At 37.2% G+C, this 23,002-nt stretch overlaps 1 protein-coding gene across 3 annotated transcripts in view; it reads right to left on the bottom strand.

Annotated features, from left to right (window-relative positions):
* Positions 1–22,780, bottom strand: part of LOC145690685 (uncharacterized) — a 29,894-nt gene extending 7,114 nt beyond the window's left edge. Inside the window, exons 1-3 of one of the 3 annotated variants that reach the window (XM_081765826.1) lie at positions 22,574–22,780; positions 13,316–13,497; positions 2,947–3,142 (exon numbers count right to left, since the gene is read on the bottom strand). In XM_081765826.1, the coding sequence (XP_081621952.1) occupies positions 2,947–3,142; positions 13,316–13,490 (371 nt within the window). In that variant the 5' untranslated portion in view covers positions 13,491–13,497; positions 22,574–22,780. Of the gene's footprint in view, positions 1–2,946; positions 3,143–8,043; positions 8,198–13,315; positions 13,498–22,452; positions 22,514–22,573 lie in introns of those variants that run through there. The other 2 variants (XM_081765827.1, XM_081765828.1) reach the window with 2 other exon arrangements.
* Between the last annotated feature and the right edge of the window lie 222 nt (positions 22,781–23,002).

Here is a 23,002-nt window from a genome sequence, read left to right as displayed (position 1 = left end):
CTGGTTAGATCCCAGCTCGCGGCAAGTGAACCTCGTGGTGGACAAAAACCATGTGCGTGGGTTTCCTTGGGGTTCTCCCATTTCCTTCCACTTTCTTCATTCCATCATTTCATTCATTTTTTCATCATCACGGTCTACTTTAGCCTAGCCTGCATATACGTGGGACGTAAAACTCAAAAGATTTCATTTCAAAATTAAGCTCCTCGTACGTTTCCATTACAGGTGAGCGAGTGTTTTGAACAAGTAATTGTTTATTTTTCAAGAATTTGAAAACTACTGAGTTTACTTATGTATTGAATAGATAATTTATCATTTTATTACCTTTGTTATATGTAATAAAATACCTATAAAATATATTTTCAATCCACGTGACTTATCCTTTCATTTGACATCCAACAGATAAGTTACGCCATAAACAAATACCATTCATGAGAGTATGAAGACTCTATCGACATCTTATTCATCAACTTCCAAGAAAATTTTTAGATTCTACATAGGAATAACGAGACATTATTTAACATGCATATAGTACCTCCTCTTAATTTTGCTGCAGTCAGAATAAAAAATAAGACTCAAAAGTTATGAACATTCCTATGCAATATTATAAAATTCTTAAATGTTGAAGATTCCTTTGTACATTTCGTCAATCCTGGCACCGAATATTCAGTTTTTGCATCTCTTAAATGGTCATTTAATCTGATCGCATTTCAGAAAGGCGATATATGAATTATAACTGAAAAATTAACCTCATATTACTTCGTAATGAATCAGTAAAACAGGTTTTATCCTCTTTGACTTCTCTCTCTCTCTCTCCTTTTTTCTTTTTTAATTGACTATTTCCTCATCTCTAATGAAATGTCAAACAATGATCTGAAATACTATAAGGAACTTAATATCTTCAATAAGAACAGCGAGTACACTTGATTTCTCCTTTTCTTAGCCCATTTTCATCAAATGACACAACTGTTTGACAAGGATTCTTTGTGAAAAACTGAAAAATAACTATAAATTAGCAACACTGAAAATGACACTAATAACAGCTGATTCTTCCATACGCAAACAGAACACAACAAATGCAATATATTATGGTAATTAATGTATTGTTAAGGCATAGTAAGAACATTTAGAATCCGACTCAAAGTGTGTATTTATATGGGATCGAAATCTTGAACCAAAATCAAAATTGTAAGAGAAAACTGTTACAACAAATGACAAAATACGCGAAGTGCGCACCACAATTTAAAGATGTCGTCCAAGAAAGCCAGCAGGTTACCTGCTGCTCCAAGTTATTCTGTTAAACATAAACAAGGCAAACCCATAAGTGAAGAGGAGAAGCACAAACAGTTTATCAAACGATATCAACTTTGTTCAATTCACTTGAAGAAAATTACGACCTTAAGTAGCTAATTTTCATGTTCTCATAGAATAGTATATATACATTATTTATTTACTTACTTTGTAGTACTGAAGTTGCCATTTGTACGTTTGTATGCTATACAATGTAAGAAAGCACATCAAGAATTTGAACTTGAGGGTGAAAAGTAGCATTTGCTTTCATGGATATGCGTAATGATTTAGGTAATAGATGAAAAAGAAATGATCTCCCATAACTCATTGTAGTTTCATCTGTAACTACAATTTGGAGAAAAATAACAATGTTTACTTGCTCTTAAAGGAGTGGGGAGGGGGAATTATACAGTATTGGGTATTTTGCCCCATGTCACGACGATGGTGTGAGAGTGAGACGAGTAATGTACATCACAGTGGCAGAAATACATCCACGTGCTGCAGCAGAAATATTGCGGGAAACAGACGAAACAATTTCCTCTTCACCAACCAGCAAATAGTCGTGCGCGCAGTGATAAAACATCGAGTTACGCGGTTTGTTTTTGAAGGGTGCAAAGGACTGTGAAAAACGCTTTAGTGGGTATCACGCCCGCCTTTGGTACACGGGATTGCGAATTCGATTCCCAATAGGAGAGGATTGAAAGCATTATGCTGATCCGTATTGCACTTTAACTTGGGGGTCTCATGAAGCCTCGGTAGTGGAAAGGGACGCTCGACTTAGTAAAAACACAAAACAATATCACGTAGCATTCACTGAAATGAGTTTCATATGCTCTTCCACTAAGAATTTAATCCAGAATTTAAATGCATAGAGTACATCGTGTCTTCTGTACAAACCATGACATTTTTACTTTATGTACATAAAGCCTCGCATCATTCCTTTTCAGATATGTAAAACGGTGCTGTTATATGGTTTTTATTTAAGAAGTCAATGAAAAATCTACGAAAAATACATCCTCACGCAAAAGAAGAAAAATAGTCGATTTTGTCCATCTTACACACGAAATAATTTTTATAGATGATGAAAACTGCTGTTAGAGCCTTGTGGAACTAATGTATGAGAATATACACAGCTACACTTTATGTTGTGTAATCTACTTTGCTTTTAAACCGAAAAAGAGTCCATTCTTTCCCCGTATTAAGAATTGCGAAGTTCGTTTGAAGAATTTACGCCTGCTTAACACACACAAACAAACAACACAAAGTAAGTTTGATATATATATATATATATATATATATATATATATATATCGCACTTGTTTCTGAGTAGCAGTAATACTTGAAATCTCAATTTAAGGAAAACGAAGAAGCAAAAATTAATAAAAACTACGACATTTTTAAAGCAAGTTTACATTCCTTATTTATAGGAAATTAATATGATTCATATCCAACCTCTCGATCAAGAGATAGCAAGAAAATAAAAAAAACAAGAAAAAAAAATACAGTAACTAAACAATTCTGGCACTGAGTGTCCTAGTAATTAAATTTCCTACAGTCAAGTATATACATATATATAAAAGGAAAATTTGTGTTCTGATCTACAGTAATAAATTTGAAGACAAAACTTGTAAAGAATTCTGTCATATTTTAATTACTCACTTTAACTCATCGGTTCCTTGGCCGTTAATAACACCTCCATAATTTATAAAATTTAGTGACTCTTCACTAAAAGTTATCATTTGCTGTTCACATTTTTCAACAGTTTCTAATTTGATTTCAACATCTGTAATTAAGTAATTGCTTACTTCCACGTTCTTCTCAAATTCCGCTTCTCTGCCACTTGTGCCTATGTCACCTGAAGCAGAAAGAATAATAACGAACTGAATATAATTACTATATTTACACATATTTCTGGGCATTACCGCCATCTACGGCATTAAAGTCAACAAAAGTCACAATAAATACCCATTTAATTTGTTTTCCTTCATTTTAAGAAATTCACCTTGTGATCCAGTAGTAAATACTTTTTTGCTACACAGATGTAATACGATATTTTTATGATGAAACTAGTTTTAGCTTCCTATCCCGACTGGAAGTCGCCAAAAACTTTATAACGTCACTTCTTTCAAGTTTAAGCTTCCATTCTTGACTGAAAGTTTTTACCTTGTAACCATCACTTTTGAACTGACTAGTTTCTGATAAGCCAGTTTAATGATGTGACAATTTTCTAAAATTCTATAGGCCGCTACCACGTATACAAACGTGAGAATTCCTTCTTGGAAAATCCAAGACCGGTGATGATGTGACAAAGATAACCATAACGAGTTCATAGTCACATTGCACAGGACGACATAACAACCATGAATTCTTATGTGCATTGTATAATTAGTAATTAGTTATAAGAAATAACTAGCAATATAGATTTTACTGTAACTATTTTATAAAGCTTGAGTATCTGGATTAGAGTACAGTTGTCAAAATGAACACAATGTTACATGATACATGATTCATAGTGTTGATAATTAGATTTGGCATACAATATTATCAAAATTTTGCTATCGACAGCGGGACGCTCATCGAAGCAAGAAATTTAAAACGTTTATTTTATTAAATTTTTCCAACTAATTTTAGTGAAAAGGACACTACTTGGAAACAGTGAGATCCGTTTTATCTTCAACCTCGACTTATTTAAAGACGACAAAATTAACTTTATTTCTATATATGTGTGTGCGTAGAACAATAACCCTTTGTTTAAAAAAGTTGCAGAGAGACTTTTTCTACTTCAGTTCCCATTAGAACGAAAATTAGTAAGTCACCCCAAGTGTGTAAGTGAAATCTAAATTAATTTGTGATTGGACAATTTTTGGTCATCAACCAATAGTGGACAATGTTATATTCAGTGAGTGGTTGCTAGTCACGTGACCCACGGTGATCAGAAGAAGCACAAGCTAGTCTGCCGACAAACGGCGAAGTCCCCATCACGGGAGGAAAAATCGGGCGAAAGAAGTCGGACGACAGACTGAAACCTCCACAGCGGAGAGGCTGAGTAGAGAGCAGCCCGACAAACTAATAGTGGACAATTAAAGTGTGTCCCAGAAAAAAATGTAACAACTAAAACATTCATGAGTAGAAAAACAAAAAAATGTAATGATGTGAGAAGATGTTCTGTACATATGTTGGGGTGTGTACGTTCGTTTCTACCACCAAAGAACACTAATCAATATGTCCAGGAAAAAAAAAATGAGTTTTGCTTTAATACGCGACATAAGGAGATTTACAATGTTTTTGTCCAATTTATCACTAGCACATTTCCACTGCCGTTTGAATTCTTGCACATTCTTCGCTGCTACGTTGCTCTCCTTTAACTTTCTTTTCATTGCTGCCCAATATTTTTCAATGGGGCGAAGTTCAGGACAGTTTGGTGGATTGGCAGCTTTCGGCACAACGTTCACATTATTGTGTTCATACCATACTAAAGCCCTGCGACTGTAATGAGGAGTAGCCAAATCGGGCCAGAAAATAGTATTAGCATTATGTTGCCTAACAAACGGCAAAAGCCGGTTTTCTAAACATTCTAATATGTAAATATCCTGATTAATTGCCCCTGAAGTGATGAACGCCCCACTTTTCTTTCTACAGGAACAAATTGCTTGCCATATCAAGAACTTTAGTGGAAATTTTGCTGTGCGTTTGGTTCTTACGTCTGTAGAAACGTCCATTAGACTCTTTGCCACATAATATTTTGGTCCTGGCAGTTGTTGACTGTCGGCCAGAACATAAATTTCATCATCCATAATGAGACACCTCGAAAATTGCGAAGCATATGCGCATACAGTTTTCGTACACGCATTTTTGCAATATTTTGTTGTTTCTCGCTTCTGTCCGGCACTTTAACAGCTCAAAACGACTTTAAATCTTGCTGTTTTTTAATCCTCTATACAGTTGACTTCGTTGTATTATACCTTCCAGCCATTCTGCGTACAGACGTGGCTGGATCTCTTCGATGTGCACTCACAATTTTTCGCACTAATGCACTGTCACTTACACCAGCTTTCCTTCCACTCCCTTTCTTCCTGTCACACGTTAATGTATCCTTGAAACGGAAAATAATGTCCCTTCCGGTTTTCCTATTCAATTTAAGTTCTTTTGCTATGGATGCACATGACCGTTCAGGATTTTCTTCATATTTGTAAATCATTTGTTTACGTGTCTGTAGTTGTTTTGATGCCATCTTGCACGACTGTTTGACAACGCCAAACGTCTACTAGCTACAGCACTACTCACAACCGCAAGCTTCAAGTACACAATGAAATGAGTCCTGTTCTACTTGTTATTTACGAGAACTTATTTTAACAAGTTGTTACATTTTTTTTGGGATACACTTTAAGTCAAGTGTTTTAACCGAACGACAGGTTACGACGAACATTATTTTGGTAGTTTTTGAATATAGGTCGTTTGTGATTGTTGAAAGAGGAAAGCATCTCTCTTGGTCATCAGGCAGAAGACACTCGTCAGTGGTCTTAAAGTGCTGAGAATTTTTGTTGGGAGGATACCAAATCGTCAGAGGACCATTTCATCGTACTTCTCGACAGGACACGTTGTTCTATGGAATTTTACCTGGATGCAATTGTAAGTAATGTGCCAATTTTGTTCTGACACAGCGACAGGAATATTCAGCGAATTATCTCTCGCGAGAGCTATGTTTCTTCAATTGTGTTAAGATCTAAAATCATTTCAAATAGCCAGCACGCCTACTACGAATTTATTAAAAGAAAAAAAAAAGTAAAAAGTAAGATTCATTATACGCATTATTTTGCGAATAAGCCACTTGCGCCGAGAGTTGAATTTACATATTTTTGGTTTAATCGATCTTTAAGTAAAGAAAAAAAGGTCTAGTTAGAACAACAGAATTTATTCTAAAGCTTCTCACGGCTGTATAAGTAGCTCTTGTTGTGAAATGTCAAATGTATTTCTTATTGTGTTCTGATGTGTATGTTAGGTTACTTATCTAAAGCAGAAATATGTAATTCAGATAATTTTGAAGTTGAAACATGACCATTTAAATGTATATGTTACTGACGTAATCATTTAGCTTTGAACTTGACAATCCTTCATACCGCGAGGACGTAGGTTGTGGTATGTGCTTTCTCATAATTTGCAGGAGCAGTGAACTATCTCTCGCACCAAGTCCAAAAGGTAAAAAGAGGACTTATAGTGTTAATCATTACACACAGATAGCTCGAACACGATCGATCACGTTGCGTACCAAATCTCACTCAAATCATCCCAAGTTTGAGTGGCAGTTGGCAAAGCATGTTATGTATCTCGGTGGAGGAAGATGATTGAGAGATTTACAATACATATTGGTCATTGAGTACAAGGATAAATAGAAGAAATAGAAGCGACCTTCCACACCAGCGATAACAATTTATTGCTGTAGTTAATCACCTGAAGTATTCTATATCATAAATCTATTTCATATGTAGTACAGTTGCGTTCTTATAACAGTTAATTACAGTTCGTTCATTCTTTAGTGTATAGTCATTATTATCAGGATATTTATCGCCGTAATGTTTTAATCACATTCATTTGGAAAATAGCAGACACCAACACATCATATTTAGAAGTTACCTGCGTTTACGTTACATTAAGAATGGTTTGATACCTGCTTTACTCCTGTAAACATTGAATAATTAAAATTCTTTCATCAAAGTCAATTCTATTTCCCATGGAAATTCCTTCGTCAAACATACTTACTAATATTTGCATTTACTTACCATACATATAGATATGTTATTATTATTATCATTATTAAAGTCTTGAATAATAAATAGAACCTTTCCAATGACTTTCAAATTCTTATTTTTGATGCTGGTAAGCAACGCCTTTCATAACTACATCATGAAAGATGCTTGTAACGTATTCAGGTTCAATAGCTTGTATAGAATGTAGTACTACTAAAAATTACTGATAATGAAGATTATTCCACATACTATGCCGATGAAATACCATGGGTCTTTGTAACTACGAGTAGTACAAACGTAAAATATATCGAAGTTTACTATCATGCCGATTAGGTTAAGTTTCTACTAATTATTAAATCATGAAGTTATATACATTAATTTTATAACGTGGCATTACGATGTGGAAGAAGAGCCTAAGCTCCCAGAAGGAACTTTCTAGCTAAGCATGACTATTATTTGCTTGCCTTCCATCATAAAATTTGTAACTTCAGTATTATACAAATATTTACTAAAATATTTGCTGCTAATACTTTCTAATAACTACAATTATGTTCTCAGACTGCTATAAATGGTATTTATTCCTTGGATCATACGTTTAGATCCAAAACTTGCTTTTAGTTGATATTTTTCAAAGGAATAGAACTTTTTCTTCAAAACTATATCGAATCTCTATTTTATTTATATATTTATTTCTTCTCTAGGTTCAAAATATAAATTTTCCTCCTCTTCATTGGACGATAGGAAGCACTTTTGTCATTTAGTGTTTAGAAATAATAGTTCATAATCATCCGATGCAGATCGTAATCTGTTAAGTAATTAAATCTAAAGCTTCAGCTTTCGGCAAATTAAATAAACGTTATGAAACTGATTGATATGAACATCTTAAATAATCAAGTACGCCTATGAACAATAATAAATTAAAACTGAAAATACAAACAAACGGTTAAGGCCCGTTTCAGGGCATAACAATATCTCTGTTCTATTTCAAATTTTCATTCTGCTACAAACCCACCTCATTGAAGGTATGTTGCATTCCATAAATCAACTGATCAGGCTAGACACGTTTTGAAGTCCTTTCTTCCTTCTAGGGAGGACCTTCAAGCAAATATCTCCAGTTGACATGAAAAAGTCTAGTGTCTGTTTAAGTTTCCTTCGCTTAAAAAAAGCTGTTGAAATATTTGCAAAATATATTTAACAACAACGAGTTAAGTGCATGAGTAAAATAAATATACAGAAGATTATTTATCCTGAATCATTATCTTTCTGCTCTTCTAAATGTGTTCCTGTGCATTATCCCACAAATATAATTTGTTTTTGATTTCCTTATTATTTTTTTCTCTCTTTAATTAACAATTATATTAATTTTCTTCTCTAGTTTTTCTTTTTCATTATATTTCTTTTCTACCAACTAGTTATTATTATTATTATTATTATTATTATTATTATTATTATTATTATTATTTTCCTTCTCAATATCTTGAAGTCATTTTGTATTCCATATCATAAGAATTATTTTAGTTTAACGTCCCACGCTTATGTAAGTGGGCTAAGGGAACAGGTTACAAAATATTGTCAAATATTCTTATAGCACACTAAAACATTCTTGCAGCATGTTTTAACTTCGGTTTGCAATACGCGATTAGGAAACTTATACGTCACTACATTGATTGAAACAGTTACTTATATGCGGGTGAGGTAAATCTGATAATTTATGTAAAGTAAGTCTACAAGAACGTGAATGTATTTTGACAAGATGAATAGAAATAGAGGGTCAATTTACTGAACGCAACGCAAAGAGTGAAAAAGTGACTGACTGCACCGCAACTCGAACCCGGGACCTCCGGCCTGCCATGCCGATGCGTTTACTATGCCACCCAGTCCGCTTCCCAGAACAGGCACTCACTTTTTCAGTTTCGAGGTCAGTGCTCTCATCTCGGACCACGTGGATTGTATCACAGATTCCTACTGTAATTGAACAATCCTGTGTTTATATACCGAGCACCTTATGACGGTTGTAATTTCATATATACTAATGAAAGGGGAAACAACCGATCTTGTTCACTTTACACACCAAATCCTCCATTGGTGCGAATTCTAACGCAAAGAGAAATATTACTGTATACGATTCGAATCACGAGCACGGCTTAAATCCAGTGGAGTTGGCGAATTCACAGACCATCACGCAAGAACAATTCTCAAAGTATAGGCTGTTCCCCACCATACTAACTAGCAGTGAACAGAGATGAATTACAGGATTGTATATGATTCGATCTTCATACATCTATTAAAGTTTCTGTTAAGAAAATTAAACAGCATAGGTCCTCGAAATTCACTTTAGAAAACGAAAAAGGAGTATCAGTCAATTACCTAGATATCACTATTTACAGGAACAACAACAAATTCGTGACTGTAGTTTATCGGAAGTCCGCAACTACCAGTTAATCCGTACACAAGAGACGTGCCAGTTCTTCTGCTAGTATTTTGCTTGCACAAGAGAATACTGATGAACAAGAAATTGGAAACAATGGAGGTTCCTGGAATCACGGGTTTACGCAAACAAACCAAGAACGAAGAGACCTCTACAGAGCAAACTGAACGTGTCATTAACTACCTCGATAGACATACGTGTGAAAAAGCGATTATGAATTTCATCGGAAGAGTGCGGAGCTGCAGAACACACATTATTTTAATGCTTAAGTCGAAACATTTACCTGATGTAAATGCGTAAAAATATTTTTCATTTTCTAAAAATAAAGTCTTTTTCAGGTATATTGAATCCCGCCTTCTTGTTGGGATATCCTTTATATTTCTTAAGGTGGATCACTAGGTGTTCTCAGTGTGATGCTAAACGCTGCTTGAATAGTGCGGCGTTGCCAGATAGTGTCGAGTGTTTACTGATGCCAGATAATAAAGGGAGTAATGATGGAACTCTGCTTGGATACTTAATGGAGAAATTAGTTTTCGACCCTTAAAGCAATCTCGCTTCTCGAACTGCAACGTTAGAATCTAGGAATTTTCTTATTGTGACTACTACAGTAAACGTACAAACCTGACAACAACGCATTACGGCGTTCTGCGCAAGTTTCATCTCAAAATCTATTTCCTTAAACGTAAATTAATATTTAAATAAAATGTGAAACATAACACGAGAAACGGTCAAACAATATATCTATTTCGTAATAAGATCGTTACTTTAAAATACTTTACACATACAAATAAACATTTCATAAAACGGAGTACTTCTAGTAAGATTTAACAGCAAGTGCCATCTTGTGTGCTCATTATAAAACGAATCAAATATTTTCTTTTATTTGTTACATTTTTCGATATCAGGAGAGACAACCAAATTAATCAGTGTCTTGTGCTGTAGCTGAAACACTACTCTATCTTAAAGTACAATATTTATAATATAGGGTGCGGCAGAAATAGTTAGATGATGTTGCTTTGCAAATTAAATATTTTAATGACCTTTTATGAACAAAAGTTTTACATGTCCAGAATGTACATAGAAAAGCATTACATATGGTACCTACGTCTTGATAATTATGTCAGTGAGGTGTACACCATGGTTATTCAAATAGATCTCTGCACGTCGCCTCACAGCACTCACGGCTCGTTGAACCATGTCCAGCGAGGTTTGTTGGATTGCATGTTGAATGGATTCACGCAAATCCTATAATGTTGCAGGTTTTGTTGCATACACTTGTTGCATCAAGTAACCCCATAGTAAGAAGTCACATGTCCACAGGTCGGGCGAGAGTGCAGGCCAAGGAACATTGCCGCGACGAGAGACAACCCGTCCTGGAAACATCCTCCCAAGAATGTTGATCGATGCAATTACTGTGTGTGACGTGGCCCCGTCTTGATGGAACCACATCTGTCTAAGGCGACGCCGTCGCAGTTCTGGGAGTAAAAAGTTTTCGAGTATGTCAACATATCGAGCACACGTGACAGTTACAGTGTTACCATCCTCGTCGTTGAAAAAGTATGGTCCAATAATTCCAACAAAATAAACACCACATCATACTGTTACTTTAGGGCTATGAAGGGGCACTTCATGCACCAACCTTGGATTTCTGAGTGCCCAGTAACGAAAATTCTGCTAATTTACACACCCATCAATGTGAAAATGAGCCTCGTCGGACATGATCAACCTCTGTAGAAAGTTTCAGTTCTCATCAATCATTTGCAACAGCGTATTGCAGAATTGTACGTGAGCATTAAAATCCTCAGTGAGCAACTTGTAAATCATCTGAATTTTGAATGGGTGGAAGTTTAGGTCCTGGTGTAATATTCGCCGCACACTCCTATCTGACATGCCAAGTGACACAGCATGCCAACGAGCTGAACGCTTTGGACTTCTAATTAATGCTTCTCAAACCCTCTCTACGTTGCCTGGTGTTCTAACTGAATGTCGACGACCTGGGGATTCTTTGATCCCGCAGAAGCCGAAGCTCGAAACTTTCTCACCCAATTAAGAATAGTTTGTCGTGTCGGTACTTGTTCACTTCTGCCAATGTTTTAAAATGACTCCGAAACTTACGCTGCGTAATTGTTGCAGAGTCATTGTTCTTGAAGAAACACTCCACTGCGAAAGCGCAATGTTCGTCCGACCAACGCTCCATGGCTACTGACGGAAGGCTTATGTAATTCTTCCAATACTGCGCATGCGCACCGAACAGTCGAACCTACATGCATACACAATGCTTTGAACCACTTTACAAAACAAAACAACAATGAGCACGTTATCTATCGGGTTAAGTTTTCTATGTTCATTTTACATCGTCTAGCTATTTCTGCCGCACTCTTTATATAATATTTCATTGCGCAGTAGTTAAGGGAATAAGCTAAAAGATGTACTGACTTCCGAGTGGTAATCCACCTTAATGCTAGTTTCTCTTTATATTATTTGGTCTAGGAATTAATTCGTGCGGGTGGACAAGAGATGGCGCAACGAACGGAGCGTCCCACAGTTCCGTGTATCCACACATGTGTTGCAAACCCCTGTCATCGCGTATCGTTCGTAGTATAGGGCAGTGGATTAAAGCGTCAACAACACCAGTTTATAGTTAAGTGAACATGGCGCAATTTGTGCCTGATAAAGTGTTTTTGCGGGGTGTCCTGCTGCATTACTTTAACATGCAGAAAAGTGCGACTGAAAGTCATCGTATTTTGGTGGAAGTGTATGGTGACCATGCTCTAGCTGAGCGAACGTGTCAGAAGTGGTTTGCACGGTTTAGAAGTGGTGATTTCGGCTTGGCAGACCAAGAGCGAGCTGGACAGCCAAAAAAATTTCAAGACGAAGAATTGACAGCATTGCTCGAGCAGGATTCGTGTCAAACGCAGGAACAACTTGCAGCAGCATTAGGCGTTGATCAAACAACAGTCTCCAAACGCTTGAAAGCCATGGGAATGATTCAAAAGATGTCACATTGGGTTCCACATGAATTGAAAGACAGAGACGTTGAAAGACGAAAAACCATTTGCGAATTGCTGCTTCAACGACAGAGCAGAAAGGGGTTTCTGCATCGAATTATTACGGGTGATGAGAAGTGGATCCATTACGAGAACCCTAAACGAAAAAAGGCCTGGGTGAAACCAGGTGAACCAGGTCCATCACAACCAAAACGAGATATTCACTGTGCAAAGGTTATGCTGTGCATATGGTGGGATATGAAAGGTGTGGTGTACTATGAGCTGCTGCAACCGGGTGAAATTATGAATGGAGAACGTTATCGACGACAATTAATGCGTTTGAAGCAAGCTCTGGCCAGAACACGACCAGAATGGGAGAACAGACATGATAAACTTATTGTTCAACATGATAACGCTCGCCCACATGTCGCAAAACCGGTCAAAACCTATTTAGAAAATGTCGGATGGGAAGTTTTACCCCACCCGCCGTATTCACCAGACGTTGCTCCTTCGGACTACTACTTGTTCGATTGCATGAAGAACGATTTGATTGGACAGCGGTTTACTTCTTCAGAAGATATCGAAACATGGGTCTCTGACTGGATCGCTTCCAAGGATGAAGACTTCTTTCGCCACGGAATCCGTACATTGCCTGACAGATGGGCGAAAATGGTGGCTAGCGATGGACAATATTTTTCTTAAGGTATTTATGTATTTTGTGTTTGTACTACAGCTTCAATGTGTGCGTACCAACCGCACGAATTAATTCCTAGACCAAATACTTTTATGTATTTCTTTAAGGTTCTCTGGTGGAATAAATGCTGAGATACAAGTGAAAAGGTAAATAAATTATGAAGAATGAAACTTACCTATGGCTTCGGAAACAGGGACATCAATCTGCAATCCTTCCCATTCAGCTTTTGTCGACGGAACATTATCGATCACTTTTTCTTCAAAGATTTCCTCAGGTTCCACTTTAACCTCCGTTCCATCACAGTAAACAAATACGTATTCTGTTTGACATTCTTCATCACTGGAGTCCATTCAGTCTCTAATAAATAAACAAATCCAATAAATAAATAAATAAATAAATAAATACATTGGTGTACAGTACTTAAGGACGAAAGTAATTTTCGTATACCGTTTTACTCCCAAGCGGCATAGATTGGTGAAATTGATCTATATATAGAAAGTAATGGTACAATATGCTACAGGAACCAACAGAAAGAAACACGTGATTAGAAGACCAAAAATTGGCACTCTTTTCCACAACTTACATTAAAAGCACTGCCACTCATGATGACCCGCTTCCAATGTTCTAAGAGTACAGGAGGAAAATAGTCCTTAAAAGGGTGTATGGTCACGACGGAAATGAAAAGAAATGAAATCTTTAAGTCTTACGTCCCAGGGTTATGCCGGCTAGGCTAAAGGAGGTAATGATGAGAAATGAATGAAATGGTGGAATAAAGAAAGAAGGAGGAAACGAGAGAGCCCTGAGAAAACCCACGCACACGGTGTTTGTCTACAACAAAGCTTACTTGCCGCGAGCTGGGATCGAACCAAGAACCTCATGCACCAGAGGTGAACGCTTTACCAATGAGCCACCGTGACTCCCTATGATCACAACGGACTGCGATATATGCTCTGCAACTGCTCCCATGCTGTTCATAAAGTTGGTAATGACGTGGTATGGATTTCCAGTACTCCAACGCTATTGACAATTCTAGATAGTCGTTGATGCGTCTGGAAGTGCTACAAGAGGTTTTTCATAGCATCATACGTGATTGATGGGATTAACATCAGGAGAGGCAGGTCAGTACATTCGTAGGATATCCTCTCATTCCAAGAGCTCCGTTCCTGCGCTGTTCGATGTGGTCGCGCATTATTATCGATAAAGAAGTGGGGGTGGGACCAATTGTACCTTTGAAAAGCTGCAAGTGGAGAAGGAGTACGATGTTACAATGACGTTGATCGGTGAATGTATTGCGTTCAAAAATTGAGAGGTCGGTATTCCCAAGCAAATTATGCTTCCCCAAAGAATAACACCGGACAACCAAAATGATCATGTTCGACAATGTTTTGGGTCAAATGTACAATGTTCTGTGTGTTAAGTGTACGTCCAGAATTAGCACTGAGTTTGAATCTGCACGCATCGGAGAAAACTCAACTGCACTCATCCTCGGTCCCGTCCTGATGTTTTTGGCACCACCACGAACGGTGCCACCAGTAAGCGGCTGTCAACGGAATACAAAGTACGGGCAAATAGACAATCCAATGCAGTCAATGTTCCATCGTGAAGCGTGAGACTTGGCGACTTGCAGCCCTCTTAGATGTGTTTGCAATTGACCTCGCTGTTGGACGTTGGTTCCTTCTTGCCTGTTTCACAATGTAGTTGTCGACCACCACCTCTCCTTCGCACAGCATTGTCAGTGGTTTGAAATGCTTCTCATATACGTAAAAAAATGCTGTGGATAATACGAAGCTCTTGAGTCGCACATTGTCTTTCTTCCAGTTTCCTGACGATTCTTCTCCAGGTAGTTATCAAAATATTGTTTCCGGGTTATGTTGTTATAAGTAACACCGCCACAATGCACCTTAACAACTCTCTGATAGACACGCATTGTCTCGTCCTTTTCATTTCACTGCTTCGTGTTGAGGAAGTAGACCAATCGGCAGTACAGCCACGCTATGCAATGTTTTGGTCCCTGTTCACGTGTGGATGACTTCTGGCAACATGCTTCCGGGCCTTTATTCATCTCCATCGACTACTATTTCATCTATCTCGCTTAAGTTTTGCAACCCCGTGTAACTAAATAAGTAAACACACCAAAATATACTGTCATATACAAAACTAAAATTTTACTTGTATAAAATTACACGATACAATAATTTCTATGGTATTAAGACATTAATAGAAATTCTGTTCATACAAACTACTTTATGGCAAGAATTTTGCTTTTAGTAAGCTACGCTGTTGTTTTATTATATCACAAGTATTTGCTGATAGATGCTATAGGATACATAACTCAAATAAGAACAGTAATACCTTGAATCATGAATGTTCAAAATTGGAGGCCATGGTGGCTCAGTGGTGCAGCGTTCACTTCCAGTGAGTGGGGTCCCTGGTTAGGTTTTAACTCGCTCCAAGTGGGTTTTGTGACGGATAAATACTGTCTGTGTTAATTTACTGAGGGTTCTCCGGTTTCCTCCAACTTCCTTCGTAACAGTGGTACTGAAATATTTCGTATTTTCATTTTTTCGAATTTTATGATTCACTCATACTGTTTGAGTTTCCTTTGACACTTTCTTCGGGGACGTCTACAAATTGGAAAAAATAGACTAACTTCAGTCAATAACTATAATTTTTGTTGTATTTATTTACTTATTAAATTCAAACGTATGTTGTGCAGTTAGTAATGTTTATAACTAATCTTGAGTTTTTTATGTGAGTAAAATAGTAAGAAAACTCCAGATGAATCTTGACCACTTTCTACTACTTAAACGAAACAACTTCTTAGAAAAGTATGATGCAAATGTTAAATACTAAACGCTACACTGAAAACGTTTATCCATCTTTTGCGCGGAAATTGGAATGAATTTCTATATAACTGTAAATTAAATTTTACAATTATTTTGGAAATTTAATATACATATATCTGTGAAGACTATGTATCACTGATATTTATTATATATCATAGATGACGTCAATGTGCTTCAGACAAAACAAAAACGACCTCAGCAAATATTTAATATGTAAATCGTACTTTTTCTAATATATTTCTGTAAAATTTAATTACGATTTTACTCACAGGAAGGATAAAACTCTAAAATTAGTTGAACTCGCATTATTGTAAGTGGGTATCTTTACCTGTAGTATTAATTTCTCTTTAGTATGAACTCTCTCGTGCAGGACATTCTTGTGAGATGCCATCAATTGCAGCAACAGGGTTGTGTCGTCGTTGTCTGTTGGGTGCCGGGTCATGTCGGCATCCGGGGAAACGAACGTGCTGACACAGCTGCCAAGAACGCCGCCTTGGCCGTGGTTGCACTGGAGCATAGCCTTCCCTGCTCCGATCTTCAGCGTCATTTCTATTCTTTGTTGCGCTCTCACTGGCAAGCAGATTGGGACCAGGCTTTTGAGAATAAGTTACGTGCAGTCAAGCCACTCCTAGGAGAATGGCGTACGTCCTCGTGTCATCGTCGTCGAGATGAAGTGCTCCTGGCGCGTCTGCGTATCGGACACTCTCATCTGACGCATGGCTCCTTCCTGCAAAGATTGAACCGTCCGTATTGTGAGGAGTGTATAGTCCCGCTGAGTATTCAGCACATTCTTGTTGAATGTCCTGAATACTCAGCTCTCAGAGAACGTTTCGGATTGCCTTCTCTTCTTACTCGCGCTTTGGGGGATTCACGTGATATAGTTCTCCGGGTACTTGACTTTGTTAAAGCTTGTGGGGTTGCTCACGTTCTCTGAGCTATTTTAATATGTTGTTGGTTTTTATTGCTGCTAAATTTTTAATTTCTGTTTGCTTTTATTGTTTCCATATATTGTTATTGTTATCTGTTTTAGCTTATTTATTATTTTATTTTCTCTTTTGCTTTTATCCTTTTATTTAGCAGCACTTTTGTTTATTGCGCTTTAGTATTTTAACGTTTCTCTTTAAATCTTTTAGTCCAGAGCAACCGTGTTAATCGTGACGGGGACATATAGCCTCGTTGCTGACGTCCCCATTAACCACCATACATTCATTCATTCTCCCACCCTACCGTTTATCATCCCCCTCACTCCCAAACCAAGTTTCCCACAGTAGTTGCCGCACTGAGCCACCGCTGGCGGAACATTGCTTCTAATGGGGGCCTTCATAAGGCGCTGCTGACCGGCCAAGCCGCCAGTCGCTGTGATTCAACAATCAGCACACTTTTGTCGGTTTGGCACTGGCTGTAGAAGTAGCAGCAGTATCAAAGCTGTTCACAGCAACAGCTGCGCCATGTACCACATTCCTACTAAAGTTGCCTTTGTACGTTACTTTGTAATACTTAAAGAGATGGCTGTTTTTATGAATAAATTTACTGTACAGTACTTCTTTTTGGCAAATAAACATGTACAGTTCGATTATCCGAACAAACCAGTTTTCCGAACACCCATGTCCCCCATTACTTCGGATAATCGACGCTCTACTGTATATCACCTATTATTAGGTGATAGGATAAAATCTTCATTATTTGATTAAAAAAGTACCAATAAAGCTTTTTACTTCGTTTTTTCAGGACTGAAGGCATTGTACGGCACGTTACATATGCTTTCACTCCTCTCTGCGTCAAGACATAGGATGTGATGACCTATGTTGTGCCTATTTTTATTATTTTTTGGCGGGCCTATATTTTGCATTCAGAAGACTGAAATTCTGCACACTCGTTCAGTGCACCCTTAGTATTTTTCAGATGATTTCAGATCTCTGCGTGAAAACAGGGGGGGGGGTCCAGAGGGGCAAAAATGTAAAAAAAAAAATATTATTAACAAAAATTAGCTTTCTTTGCGATTTTCCCGCCTTAGATGGACACATATAAATGGTACCATCTGAAAGGCTGTTCTATTCTGAAGAGAATGATGTAAGAACCATGATTTTAGAATAAATAGGGATGTCTCTGGAAACTGTTACCTGAGATCCTGTTTTGTACGGGAATCTGGGGTATTTGGGGAATATTATTTTTCGCGGGCTTACTTTTGCATCTAAAAGTTTGAAATTTTGGATACTCATTCACTGCACCCCTTAATGTTTTTCAGATTTGTTTCAGATCTTTGCCTTTAAACAGACGCGGTACCGAAGGATAAAAAGTAAAAAAGGGGATATTTCTTAACAGAAAATCCCTTTTTCTCGTGATTTTCTAGCACCAGATAGCCTACACGATGGAGACATTTGAATGGAAGCGTTTGGAACTCTGTTTTATTCTGAAGAGAATAATGTACAAATCATGATTCTAGGATAAATAGGGATGTTTGAGGAAATTTTTATAATACATCCGGGTCATCTGGGGTATTGTGGGGATGTTTTTAGCTCACTGTTAAATATTTTTTCCCTCCCTTACTATCAAGACAGAAGCTTGAAAGTTTAGTACACCCTTAGTATTTCCCAGTTGATTTTGAAATCTGTGCGTTAACACAGGGGAGTCCAGAGGATTCAAACTTTTAAAAAAAAATCAGAAAAAATCCCGCCATCTCTCAAAATTTTCCGCTTCAGGGACATGATAGGGAAAATGTGAATGTTACCGTTTTAAAGGTTGTTCTATTCTGAAGAGAATGAAGTATGAACCATGATCCTAGGACAAATAGGGATGTTGCTTGACTGAAAGTGTATAATTTACCAAAAAAAAAAAAAAAGCTATAATTTAAAATTGTTAAGAAACATTGTTTGGGATTGATATAGGTTAACGATTGGGGATTACTTGAAAATTCAATCTCAATACTTTCACTTAAATGGCATAACTGGCATTAATACTAATTCGTAATGCTTTTTCTTCAGTTCGCGACTTGTATTATACGAGGAGAAAGATTTGATTTAAATAAAAAAAAATCGATTTAAATCAAAAAAATCATCAAAAATTATTTTTTTCCACCCTGGCCGTAGTGCGTGTCACTTCCAACCTCAAGACAGGAGTTTTCCTGTCTGTTTCTATATTTTCGTAAGACATCTTGGTTACAGAAGCTAATTTGTATTTGGCAGACAATCTAGACCAGTGTTTCTCAAAGCGTGGGTCGCGGGTCGTTTTTTGGTGGGTCGCCAGAAGTTTATCCTTTTAATTATGAAAATTTTATTTTGATGCAGAAACAGATGTAAATTACTATTCAGAAAATAAAAATTGGAAACACTTGTTAATGAGGTGAAGAAGATGTGGTTACTCAGAGCCCTGCCCTGTTGTGCAGTCAGTAGAAATGCTGGGTTAGGATGGAAAGGGTGGGTGAGTCAAAATCTGTCACGGGATAGGGAATTGAATCGGGAATAGTTTTAACTCTGCGTTACCTTTCTATGTAGAAATTAGATATGATTTACAAAATTTAACTGCTTTGAAATACACCACCATTACGCAGAATGTCAATGTGTATTTGAATAGAAGTAGGTGGACCACTAAATACTTTTCAATATTTAATGTGGGTTGCGGTAACAAGTTTGAGAACCACTGATCTAGACACTAGGTTTATACCAATAAATGCAATATTTTACTCCACTTTCCAGTTTCTTGATCCAACTTTCCCAAGAAATTCCCTCCGCAATCGTACTCTGCTACTGCAAAAATCCCTCGAAAACGATTGCCAGTATACACAAAACAGAGCATAATATTGTTTTTTGCTTACATTTTTTTTTTTAAAAATATCTCAGATGGATTGCTTTCTATTAACTCCAGTAACTAATAACTGGATATTATCCATAAACGTGAGGAAAATGGAATAAATACGAAAAATCGTGAGTTACAATATACTCGCAATTTTTTGATCATGGGGGTACACTCGTAAATGAGACATGTGAAAAATATCTTCATATGGCATTAAGTACATGCCTTGCGTCCTCGCACAGCTTTACGACACGTCTATGATCACTTTCTACCTATCTTCAGATAGCAGTTCATTACGTAATGTTTTCCTTCTAGAATGCTAAGTGATAAACATCAGTTAAATGCCGCAGAGTAGGTCCAAGAATTTGGAACCTAAGCGAAGTTAAACTAACCTACTTTACCTTAAGCTAACTTAACCAATTGGATGCTCGATGTACTTCGCGGCACAAAGGCTAAACAGGACCATTTATTTCTGGGCATTACTGGCATCATTGGTCTTAAACGTATCACGCACGAGGAATACATCCACGGCGAGCACACTATCCAGGGATGGATGGAAAATGAATGAAAAAAAAAAGTCCTGAAACCTACACTAATCCCACATTTCATAGTATAAATGAGAGAACCCTCGCACAGGATACTTGGCCTGAAAACACTATTAGACTTCATTGACTCAGTGTCACACCGCTCATTATTTAAAAAAGAAAATTAACATAAAATAAACCAGGAAAGTAAGTAATATATTTAAACGGTGATGAAGTGTTACTACAACCCTACACAACAGTTCTTTCAGTGATTAGAGTCTTTTAACTCACTCAATGCTGACTTCGTTATTTTAACTATGATCATGATTCTCCTATACTAACCCTGTACAGAGTTGTATGTTGTTAACTAGTCAAGTCAGTAAGCGTACAGGTTTACTTTTGGCGCACATTGGAAAGAATTCTTGAAAAAAATGTAACTCCTTCACTAATTTCCCTCTTATTGTCCCCTAAAAGGTTTCGACTCGGCTATATGAAAATATCTCACTTGGCATCAAGGGTGCCACCAGAAGTAAATGTTGAAACAAAATTACAATTCTTTTAGGATCTGTGTATAAATACGGTTTCTGAATGTGTAGTATAAGAACTACGGCACAAAAAGTACAAACCAACCTGTGCTAGGTGGCCACTAAAAAGCAAAAATGCTATCTAACCAAGTCAAAGCATGGCGAAGATCGGGTTCGCCCGAAGGGAGCAGGTGCGTCAGCGATGATGGGTATGCGCCCACGCGAGGGTAGTGTAAATAAGTGGGTTTTGGCAATGGTAGAAGTTTCAATAGCACTTTTCATGGTCTCATACTAATAACACTCCACTCGTAAACAAAATACGCGTTATGTACACTGTGTAGAAATATACTGTGGATGCAAAATAGCATCACAGAGAGCCACTTTTCATTTCCACCCACTTATTTTATCCGTCGTAAGCACTTGTAATGATTTTATACGGGTTAAGTGCCGTATCGCCCGACCAATTTTAGGAAATTTACCGGATCAATTAGAGAATTTGTTTAAGTTTGTGATGAGGAATAAGTGAAAGTGAGGTAAGTGAAATAGTAAAAGTAAAGAAAGTTGTACTGTATGTGCAATTGTAAAGTAAACGGCACTGTATGTGCAGGCGGAAAGATTATTTCGCGGAAAGATACATTTCTTATGATATAGTAGCGCGAAAAGCATGGCGTTGGGGAAGAAGGACGAGTATTTATTTAAGCTAACAAAACCCCAGGAAACTGTTGTACACGATTTTATTCTTGAAACTGGAAAAGTTTAGAAGCCTTAGATTTGAAGGTGTGTTTTCTAACTGAACGGAAATGTATTTCTGAACACTGTACAGAAGCTGTATTGTATTAACAAGAGAAGCGTTCCAAGTATGAAACCATGACAAGTGCTATTGAAACTTTTGTGACAATCAAAACCCACATATTGTCACTATCCTCGCTTACACGTATACCCACCGTCACTGACGCGCCTGCTCCGCTCGGGCTGCTGAGGCTCGGTTAGATAGCATTTCTGCTTTTTACTGGCCACCTAGCACAGGTTTTATTTCTGCACTGGACTTATTATGCTCTTAAAGTAACGTAATCTAACGTAACTTAATGTAATCCAACAAAATATAACCGAGTGCAGTGCATTTTGGTGCTTCTTTTCAGCTTTCAAAGTCGTCCGGTGATACGGCTCTAATGTCTTTTATACTAGTAATTCCACACTTGTGAACCTAAAATACAGCTGTATTACTTTGTATTTAATTCTATATCCTGCAAAAATCCTTATCCTTATAAATATGTTGGGGTTTTAGTATACGGACCCACAGGTTGTAAAATGTGTGCAAAAATTTGGGCGTCTTAAAGTTACACATTTTATGTCGAGAACGGATCCCAACCAGCCCCTGCGTGGATCCGTATAGTAAAAAACTGCACGAACATTTATTCTTCCAGTTTTATTATACGTATTCATATAAGTAGTAGTAGTAGTAGTGGAATAGGGTTAGAAGACCTCGCACAAAAAGTGGAGTGAAGGGATGGTTGGATTGTTGTCGACATGATATGGTCAAATTAAAGACTTGTCCCGATCTTTCTGTACGTTTTACAATCTATGGATCCGTATAGTAAATGTCTTTTCATGCAAAGTATTGAATTCTACCTGTAAATGTTCCAAAACGTGGTGCGCCAAAACTATACCTGAACCCCATTAAGACCTTTGTTTAAAGTATATTCACATGAACCTTATAGAACAAGAAATGCTAATAAAATAGCAACCCTACCTTTTATTAAAGAGATTAACTAAACTCAATTAGGCCTATTCACATGGTATTCTCCTCTAAAAGGAACATTTAATCTCTTGTACATAAATACATTTTGAATTCCTTCAAAAACACAAATATAGATTACTTCTTTATAGATGATACTTCCAGCAATCAGAATGGCCAACTGCAAATCACTCATTCAAATCCTGCACACACACACCGTATATGATTGAGTCAAAACGACGCAAAGTTTGCGGTTTAGTTTTAAATTATCGGCATATAATGATTTTTGCGTTACATTATAAAACGCAGAATTTTGTGAAGACGACACCCATATATACTTGCTGCGTTAAATTGGTACCCAATCAGTTTTCTTTTTATTCAAGCAAAAACGTTTAAACTAACCTCCTTCATAAATAACACTCCTATCAAGCCATAAACGGCAAG

Source organism: Thermobia domestica, chromosome 7 (genome assembly GCF_964235325.1).
Source record: "Thermobia domestica chromosome 7, izTheDome1.hap1.1, whole genome shotgun sequence".
Lineage (NCBI taxonomy): Eukaryota > Metazoa > Arthropoda > Insecta > Zygentoma > Lepismatidae > Thermobia > Thermobia domestica.
Note: the sequence above shows the minus strand (reverse complement) of the source record. Positions and strands in the feature narration are given on the sequence as shown.